Below are 10,022 nucleotides of genomic sequence, written 5' to 3' on the forward strand. Positions count from 1 at the left end.
TCAGAGTTAGTTTCATTATATGTATTGTTATTTCATTTAATGATGCTCAAAGCAACAACATGTGTTTATTAAAAAGTCTAAGTTATAATGGTTCCCTAAGCAATAACATGATATTCTAAGTTTGTAATGATACCCTAAGAAATATCATTATATTCTAAGTTTATCATTCATTTACTTTAGTGTGGAGGAGATTTTCGGTAATATGATACGAAGATCGTGAGATAAAATTAAGCTTATAATGTGATGGAGTCAAAGAAAGAGACCAACAAGCTACCGATATGGATCATGGTTAACCCACTCTAGATGTTAAAGATGATCCATTATGCAACAATGGAGGCTCAATTACAAGGGATAAGGCTAGAAAGATGAACGAAGCACTTAATGTACTAATTGATGATGTGAAGGCTAAAACTACCATTGAAGAAGCTTTGACCAAGACCAAATCATTCGGCATAGTCAACCTAATTCAAGCCTTAGATGAGCTTAATTAGCACTTAAGTCTCATGTCTATGTAGTAGGGATTTGTAGGCTCAATTTAGACTCAATTTCTACTTTTATTTTGGTTGTAATAAAGGCATAAGCTTAAAATGGCTATGTAGTCTACATAGGCCTTTACTAAATGAGCTTTCTTTTGGCCTTTTAGGGGTTTTTTGGTATAAATAATGGGGGTGATGCCCACACATGTATCTTTGAAATATTTTTTCAATCTAAAGCACGGTTCATTGAATTAGAACTTATCAAGGCATTTCCTTGTGGCGTTCGAAGACTTATCAACCTCCATCCCAAGGTTGTGGCGTCTATCATCTTCTATACCAAGGTTCATGCTTTCCTAAGCATTGGGTCGAGGTTCTTTTCATCAATCTTATCAATTTAGTTCTTTCTTTCTTCTTCCATTCGTTGTGAGTTCTTGAGATATCTTTCTCTTTGGATTCATATCATTTGGTATCAGAGCTTTGGTTTTTCTAAATAGATTTCGTTAGCCTTTTTCTTTTGTGCTTGAATCTTTGTTTTTTTTGTTCAACATTATCTACTTATCGTTATCATCTCAATCTTAGTGAGTTTTAGTCATCTTGTTGCTATCCAAAAAAAAAGGCTGAAATTTAAAAACAAAAATATTTTCAACAAAAAAAAGGACCAAAAATAATTAAAAAAAGAAGAAGAAGAAGAAGGTGGGTATAGAGAATTGTTATTTCTATACTTGTATTTTCCAATTTCGCAACTCCTTTAAAGTCTTGCCTAGTGTACTTGCATTTTTCAATTCCGTATTTTCTTTAAAGTCTTGCCTAGTATACTTCGCATCTCCTTTAAAGTCTTGCCTAGTATACTTGCATTTTTCAATTTCGTATTTTCTTTAAAGTCTTGCCTAGTATACTCCACACCTCCTTTAAAGTCTTGCCTAGTATACTTGCATTTTCCAATTCCGTATTTTCCTTTTAAGTTCTGCCAAAATTTAATTCTAGCAAATTTCCTTTCAGTCCTTAATATCATTTTTCAATTTTGTAACTTATATTTTTATATCAATTCCTATCTTTTATCCTAATATCCTTGGGAGTTTAAATTAGTCAACGAACGCTTATAGGAAAATTGCCACAATTCTAATTTCTTTAAAGAGCTAACATTAGTGAGTTGAGTGATTGAGTGTCAACAAATTGCATTAATGAAGACAAGTGGAGAGGAAACAAGACCTAGAGAAATACTTGAACAACGAGCCTTGAGACAACACTTGGAACGCATGGAAATCAGATTCAATCAAATCCTCGACATATTAGAGAGACAAGATGCTGTAATTTCGGGATTGCAAAATAGCCAAGCTGGTAGATTTCCTACATGAAATTCAAGGCAATATAACCATGATGACAACAACAATGATGTTGATGATGATGATGATGATGGCATAACTGAGGACATTGATGATAGAGTTTCTAGTGGCAGATCTGGTCATGCTAGAATTGGTAGTAGAATAGGAAGAATGAATGATTATGTTGATAGAAACTTTGTAAATATCAAGATGAAGATTCCTTCATTTCAAGGCAAAAGTGATCCAGACGTATATTTGGAGTGAGAAAAGAAAGTTGAATTAGTATTTGATTGTCACAACTACTCTGAAGAGAAAAAGGTAAAACTAGCAGTGGTTGAATTTATTGATTATGCTATTATTTGGTGGGATCAAATTCTTCTAAGCAGGAGAAGAAACAATGAGAGACCCGTTGGTACTTGGGAAGAGATGAAATTTATTATGAGAAAGAGGTTCGTACCATCACATTACTATAGAGATTTGTACCAATGACTACAAAGTCTAACCCAAGGATCCAAACTGTGGAGGAATATAATAAGGAGATGGAGATTGCCATGATTCGAGCCAATGTGGAGGAGGACCGAGAAGTAGCCATGGCAAGATTTTTACAAGGTTTGAATTCAGAAATTGCAAATGTAGTGGAGTTGCAACATTATGTGGAGCTGGAAGATATGGTGTATATGTCCATGAAAGTTGAAAGGCAACTCAAAAGGAAGGGTTCAATTAAGTATGGTCAAAATTCATCCACTTGGAAATCTAGTTGGAACAAAAGAGATGATAAGTTTGCATCAAAGAGTAAGACTGAGTTTTTGAAGAATAAAGATGTTGGTTCTCCATTGGTCAAAGAAAAAGAACCTATCCAATCTTCAAGAAATAGAGATATTAAATGCTTTAAATGTTTGGGAAGAGGACATCTTAGTTCACAATGTCTAAACAAAATAATTATTCTTTTGAAAGAAAATGGTGATATTGAAACTGAGAGTGAGTCCGAAGATGATAATGTCATGCCACCATTGATGGAAAGTGATGTAGAAGAGTATCCTGTCGATGGTGAAGCCCTTGTCACTAGGCATGCTCTAAATGTGCAAGTGAAGGACGAAGATGAAGAACAACTAGACAACATATTTCATACCCGTTGCCACATCAAAGATAAGATATGTAGTATGATTATAGATGGGGGAAGTTGCACTAATGTTGCTAGTACTATCTTGGTTGAGAAATTATGCTTACTTACCACTAAACATCCTAGGCCTTATGAACTACAATGGTTGAATGATTATATTGTGGGGAAGTTAAGGTAACTTATCAAGTGTTGGTTTCATTATCCATTGCTAGGTATCATGATGATGTTCTTTGTGATGTAGTACCAATGCATGCAAGTCATTTGCTTTTAGGTAGACCATGGAAATTTGTTAGGAGGGTCATGCACAATGACTTCACAAATAAATATTCTTTTAAGATGCATGGTAAACTTGTAACTCTTGTACCATTAACTCCTAAGCAAGTATATGAAGATCAATTGAGGATAAAAAAAGAGAGTGAAAAAAGAAAAGATTGTGAGAGAAAAAAAATAGAAAAGAAAAGGAGTGTGAGAAAAGCAAAAGTGAGGATGAGAGGAGTGAAAAAAAAATGAAAAAGAAACAAAAAATCTAGAGAAAGAGAGTAAAAAAGGGAGCTTTTATGCAAAAAAAAAAAAAAAAGAGGTTAATAGAGCTTTTTATTCTCAACAGCCGATGATTGCCCTTTTGTACAATGAGGGTTATTGCAACACTAAAAATCTTAACACTTTTTTTCCTAGTGTTGTTAAATCTCTTTTGCAGGAATTTGATGATGTCTTTCCTGAAGAAGTTCCTGATGGATTGCCACCACTTAAAGGAATAGAGCACCAAATTGACTTCATCCCAAGAGCAGCCATTCCTAATTGACCAACCTATAGGAGCAATCCTATGGAGATGAAGGAGCTTCAAAAACAAGTTGAAGAATTGATGAGAAAAGGGTATGCCGAGAAAGTTTAAGTCCATGTTCAGTTCCTGTTTTGCTTGTGCCTAAGAAGGATGGAACTTGGTGAATGTGCGTTGATTGTAGGGATATCAACAAAATTAATTGGATGATATGCTAGATGAACTATATGGTTCTTGCATTTTCTCTAAAATTGATTTGAAGTCTGGCTATCATCAAATTTGCATGCGTGAGGGAGATGAATGGAAAATTACTTTTAAGACTAGATATGTTTTGTACAAATGGTTAGTCATGCCATTTGGGCTAACTAATGCACCTAGTACTTTCATGAGATTAATGAACCATATTTTATGTGCTTATATTGGAAACTTTGATGTAGTATATTTTGATGACATCTTGATTTATAATAAGAATTTAGATGAGCATGTCAATCATTTACAAAAAGTTCTACTTGTTTTGCTAAATGAAAAATTGTATGCTAACCTTCAAAAATATTCTTTTTGCACTAGTCAAATAGAGTTTCTTGGTTATATTGTTAGTGCTAAGGGAATAGTCGTTGATGAAGAAAAGGTTAAGGCAATTCGTGGGTGGCCAATACCAAAAATGATAACTAAGGTACGTAGCTTTCATGGGTTGGCAAGTTTCTATAGTAGGTTTGTTAAAAATTTTGGTTCTATAGCTGCACCCTTAACTGAAGTTCCTAAAAAGAATGTTGGGATCCATTGGGATAGTGAACAAGTTTCAGCTTTCAACTTACTTAAGGAGAAGCTAAGTTCTGTACCATTACTTACATTACCTAACTTTGCTAAAACTTTCGAAATTGAGTGTGATGCATCAGGAATATGTATTAGAGCTGTGCTAATACAAGAAGGTCAACCTCTTGCTTATTTTAGTGAGAAACTCAGTGGAGCAGTTTTGAACTATCCAACTTATGACAAGGAGATGTATGCATTCACTACAAGAAAATTGAGCTTTTACAACACTTAAAAGACAACGCTTTTTTTAAAAAGCATTGTCGTTTTTTCTTTAACAACGCTTTTAGTGAAAAACGTTGTCTATTTCTTTATTTTCTTACTAATAGACAACGCATTTTTAAAAATTGTTGTCTATTAGTGATTTTTGTGGGTCAACGACAACGCTTATTGAAAAACGTTATCTATTATCATTTTTTTAGTGTTGTCTATTGTCAAGTTCTCGTCAAAATTAAATCTAGAATGATACAAATCGTTGGATCAGGTAAAGAGTAGAAAAACCCTTATGTTTCACTCGCACCCACACCTATCTTCTGAAAACCTCCCGAACCCCTCTCACAACTTCTTCTCATCTCTCGCCTTCTCCATCCAACTTCTCTCATGCCCTCTCCGTCCAACTTCTCTTCGGCAAACCCCTCTCCGGCAAACCCCTCTCTAAGAACCTCCCCTCCGAACTCCTCTCCGTCAAGACCATGGGAAAATTTTCCTCACCTTATTCCTTCACCTCTTCGTCAAATAGCAAATGCCCTAATCGTCCCATTTCCATTCTTAAACCCAGACAATGTCGTCGTGTTGACCCAGGCGTTGTTCTTCCTTTACCCCGTCAGGTCAACTTTGGCACTATCGTGAATGCTTGGCACGGAAGCATCGCACGGACCCGATATCGACCCTTCACGAACTCCATTACCGAGCAAGCCAGGCAAAGGCCACTACAAATAGCATCGCCTCGTTCCTCCTCCTCCTTCATCGGATTTCGCTTATCCTCTCTCTCATCTCTCTCTTCTGCTGCTTTGTTGAGAGAAAATCTATGGGGTACTGGAGGGAAGCCACCGGCATCAAAGGACCTAGCGGATTTGGATCCTGCAACACCGCCGAGCAGGTCACAGAGGGCATCGACGCCTCTCACCTCACCATCATCATCACGGGTACCTTTCTCTTCATTTCCTCCCACTTTGTCTACTTTCACAGTTAAGTCTGCTCTAAATCTGTATAGTCCGTCGTTTCTAGCTTAAAATTGGTACTTAATAGTCTGAGATGTGTGCTATTCGCTTCAAAGAGCTATTTCTTTTCTTCTCTGACTTATTTCCCCCCATTTTCCTCATCCTAATTGTAAAATTTGTCTTCGAAGTAATAAAAAGAAAGTTGATTGGCCCTAAAAATCGGATCTTTATCCACAAAGTACCTCTTCCCTAAATCGTTTCTAGATTAACTTGATAGTTCCAGAGTGAAATGTGTATTCTCGCCTATTTTTTCTCTTATGCTCAAGCTACAATTTGTCTTCTAACTAAAGCAAGATAGTTAATCATTATCCTGAAAAATTTGATTCTTCAGTACTGATGTCATACAAAAATAATCTTTGTTCGCAAATTAAACCATTGTTTGATCTGTTCTTGCTTACTAGGTGGAAGCAGTGGGATCGGAGCAGAGACGGCAAGGGTGTTGGCCCTTAGTGGAGCCCATGTCATCATCGGTGCAAGGAACTTGGAAGCTACTAATGCCGTGAAGCAGAACATCCTGACCAGCATTCCATCTGCTACAATTGACATCATCCAGATTGAGCTCAGGCTGCTCAGCTCACTCAAATCTGTCCGAGCCTTCGCCGAGAAATTCCTCGCCATGAATCTCCCTCTCAACATCTTGATGTAAGTAAAATAACATCATAGCTTCTCATGGTCGAGTGCTCTCATGGTTCAGCTTGAAGTTTATATCTTCGATTCGTTTTCAGAAACAACGTTGGTGTGATGTACTGCCCATTCAAGCTCTCAAAGGATGGAGTAGAGATGCAGTTTGCGATGAATCATCTCGGTATTTTTATTTTTTTACTTAGCATTATCATTCAGATCTTCATCAGGATTATGAGTTTAACATGTTCCTTCTAATCTCAGGTCACTTCCTGCTGACAAATCTTCTACTTGAGAAACTGAAAACCACTGCGAAAAAGACAGGAATTGAGAGCCGCATCGTGAATCTATCCTCAGTCGCTCACGTTGGGCCTTACAGTGAAGGAATCAAGTTCGACAAACTCAATGACAAGAAAGCGTAAGTTATTCTATCATCAATTTGGCAACAAAAAAAAAAAGAAAGAAGAAGATATTCTTGATAACAATAATTGATGGTGCTGTTCTTCAGATATAACGATATGATGGCTTATGGGCAATCCAAGTTGGCTAATATCTTGCACTCCAATGAGCTCGCACAACGCTTGAAGGTATGTCGACATTGTTTACTCCAGATGCAACAAAAAAAAGAAAAAAATGGAGCATACCTCATGAAAAATATTGATTGTTAACAAGAAGAAGGGAAGCTATAGGAGAAATATCATAATTCTATCCATACTTTTTCCTTATTTTTTTCACCTCTTTACTATCTTTTAGATATGTTCTTTAAGGATCTTAATATTTGGATGGAAGATAGAACGAAAACGATCTTTGTTCATTTATGTGCCACTTTTAGTCTGATACCCTTAGAATACAAGTTCAATGTCTATATCTGTGATCTTAATTTTAGACTCAATGAGACTTTCTTTTCCTTTCCCATACATGAATCGGCTTCTATACTAGCACCTAGGGTAGAGTCTTATTCTTGGTTTAGTTGGAACATTCTCCTTTGGTATTGAAATATTTTGTTATAATATTTTCAACTCGTACAAAAAACTGAATCATGTTATATAACTAGAAAGATTGGAATCATGAAGTGTATGCCAAGAGTTTCCTTTCACTCACTGTTGACAGGGTCTGTGTGAAAAAAGAAGCTTGCAGCAACAATAATGTAGAGAGTATCAACATTAAGCCTTTGAAGTAGTTTGCAGTGCCCTCTTGAAAAAGAAAAACAACCATTATTTGACGGAAAATTGGTATTGTACTCTTAGTATTATGAAAATGTGACAGAAACGACTAGAAAATTTTTACCGAATTCAAAAGCTTTAAACAAAGTGCGAGAAGATGCATATATTGACTAATGAGCAAAGCCAAACTCAAAAGTCAAGTCTTGAGACTTTACCATATGTTTAGAACAATTTGCATTGATGGATGGCTGGTGAGCATAGCTGGTGAATGTATTGGAATGTGTTTTATGCTATATGATTTGCCAAACAAAGAATGATATGCAATGAATGACAAATAATACAATCTGTAGATGTATCTTACTGTTGTTTTTTCAATAGACGAGAACTACTTATTATCTTGTCAAACATTTGACAATGAGAAGGAATTTCAGTAATGGGAGAAGAATATATCTATGTGATTTATAGCATTAATATGCCTGTTAAAGATATCATTATCAAATATATCCCAGTAAAATATAAAACCAATCCAAGATATAATTCTAGGTTCTATGTATAGAATCATGTGTGGCTTTGGTTGCCTTTTTTCTTGTTAGATCAAAAACTTAATATAGGAAGTATTTGTATTTATATGCGCGGGAAATGATTAAAAATGATTTTAATTCTTTTTTGCATATTCATCAGGATATCATCACTGAGAATGGTCATTTAACAGGTATATTTGTTTAGCCAAATACTTTCTTATTCTTGAAAAGCATAAAGATCCTATGCATGCGAACAATGAACCTTATTGTCTAGTTATCTTTTTAGATTTGTTCATTATGATAAGTTATTCCATTTGTTAAGTACGACAAAAAGCTAGCGAAGTACCTTTGTGGGCACTAGGTGCACTAATTTACCAGCCAAAGATCCATTTCTTTCTTCTTTCTCAATCCAAATTTTCTCATTACTGTATGGTGTGAACTGTGACCTTTGTTTTCAACTTTAAGAGTGAAAATTTCTTTTGCATAATATTGATGGTATTATTTTCTGTGGCAGATACATAGTGGTAGGTGTTTTGTCTCAGTCTCAAGCCGACAATCCTTTTTGATCAATATATCTAGTAGAAGTAAGCATGCAGATCGTTGTCTTCGAGGTCAGCTAGTTATTTTGTGCTTTTTTTGTTTTAAATTCGAATGTCACTATCTACTTTGAAACAGAACTATTTAGTCTTTGTGTATAGTTGAATTCTCCTGTAAATACTAATACTTTGTAATTGAATTATATTGTTTTGGTATGAGTTTAAAATCATTAGCCGAGCTAATTAATGTTATTTTATATGTCAAATTTGAATCTAGACATGGTAAAAGAAAATTAATAGTTTTGTAAATATAAAAAAATAATTTTGTAAATAGAGTTATTTTATTTTTATTTTAAAAAGACAACGCTTTTAAAGCGTTGCACAAGTGTTGTCTTTGCCAAAAACAACAACACTTTTAAAGCGTTGCAATAATGATGTTTTTGCAAAAAATACACAACTCTTTTAAAGCGTTGCAAAAGCGTTGTCTTTGCTACAAACGGTAACACTTTTAAAGCGTTGTCTTTGAGCAGACTTTTAACAACAGTACTTTTAACAGCACTTTTTCAGCCACATAGACAACGCTTTTAAAGCGTTGTCTATTAGCTTTTTTCTTCTAGTGATTGGTGAGGACTTTCGAGACATAACAGCATTACTTGTGGCCCAAAGAGTTTATCATTCACACTGATTATGAATCATTGAAGCATTTGAAGAGCCAAAGTAAGTTGAATATGTAACGCTGCCCTCCACCTACTGGGTGGCGGGGTTACTTACGGGAAACATACATGCATATAAATCTATTTCTAAGCAGCGGAAGTATGTATTTGTATATTTTTAATTTCTTTTCTTTTAACCACAATAATTAACCATCTACACATTTATAGTCATGTGAGCATAATTTTCAACTTAAGAAGTCATGATATCAATTTCTAACATAAGCATGCATAAGTGCTAAGTAATCATGCAAAACATTAACATAAGTAAACATAGTTCATGTCAACATAACATAACATAAGCATGTCTCTTTTTTTTTTTTCCTTAGCCGAGCCACCACCACACACATCTCTTGCCCCTCTTGCTGCTCCTTTAGTTTATCCATCCTTTACCTTTATTTGTGGTACAAGGAAAGTAAGCTATAAGCACACAGGCTAAGTAAGATCCTTTCCTACTCACAAAATTCATATATCATAGCATAATCACATAAGAATGTAGCATGGAGACATAATCATCTAAACATAATATCATGTAAAAGAGCATCATAACATATCATAAAATAAAAGAGTATCAGGTCATACCATATCATATTGTTGGATTTTTCGGGCCGTGAAAATCGCGTTTTCGCGTCGTGGAAACCCCGAATCACCCATGCCACTGGATTTCGTGCGAAGGATAGATTTCAAAATTTTACATGTACGAGTTTCTACTTAGATCTACTTCTAGATCTACATAAAGAAAAGG

General features: G+C 35.2%; 1 protein-coding gene across 3 annotated transcripts; it reads left to right on the plus strand.

The window, feature by feature from the left end:
• Positions 1-5,036: 5,036 nt before the first annotated feature.
• LOC121969986 (short-chain dehydrogenase TIC 32 B, chloroplastic-like) lies at positions 5,037-8,824 on the plus strand. 3 transcript variants are annotated; one of them, XM_042520361.1, is made up of 7 exons: positions 5,037-5,651; positions 6,128-6,368; positions 6,452-6,531; positions 6,612-6,765; positions 6,856-6,934; positions 8,192-8,222; positions 8,546-8,687. In XM_042520361.1, exons 1-7 carry the CDS (start codon positions 5,534-5,536, stop codon positions 8,551-8,553), a joined length of 711 nt encoding a protein of 236 aa, XP_042376295.1. In that variant the 5' UTR covers positions 5,037-5,533; the 3' UTR covers positions 8,554-8,687. The 3 variants fall into 3 exon arrangements, with proteins under 3 accessions (XP_042376295.1, XP_042376294.1, XP_042376296.1); XM_042520360.1 differs by lacking the exon at positions 8,192-8,222 and having other exon boundaries at positions 8,546-8,824; XM_042520362.1 differs by lacking the exon at positions 6,856-6,934.
• The last annotated feature ends 1,198 nt before the right edge of the window (positions 8,825-10,022 follow it).

This window comes from Zingiber officinale, chromosome 4A (genome assembly GCF_018446385.1).
Source record: "Zingiber officinale cultivar Zhangliang chromosome 4A, Zo_v1.1, whole genome shotgun sequence".
NCBI lineage: Eukaryota > Viridiplantae > Streptophyta > Magnoliopsida > Zingiberales > Zingiberaceae > Zingiber > Zingiber officinale.

Excerpts from the sequence above, each read along its gene's own strand:
- LOC121969986 (XM_042520360.1), top strand. The coding sequence starts at position 5,534 with ATGGGGTACTGGAGGGAAGCCACCGGCATCAAAGGACCTAGCGGATTT. Across the intron at positions 5,652-6,127 it reads CCTCACCATCATCATCACGG|GTGGAAGCAGTGGGATCGGA; the intron begins GTACCTTTCTCT and ends CTTGCTTACTAG. Across the intron at positions 6,935-8,545 it reads AGCTCGCACAACGCTTGAAG|ATACATAGTGGTAGGTGTTT; the intron begins GTATGTCGACAT and ends TTTCTGTGGCAG.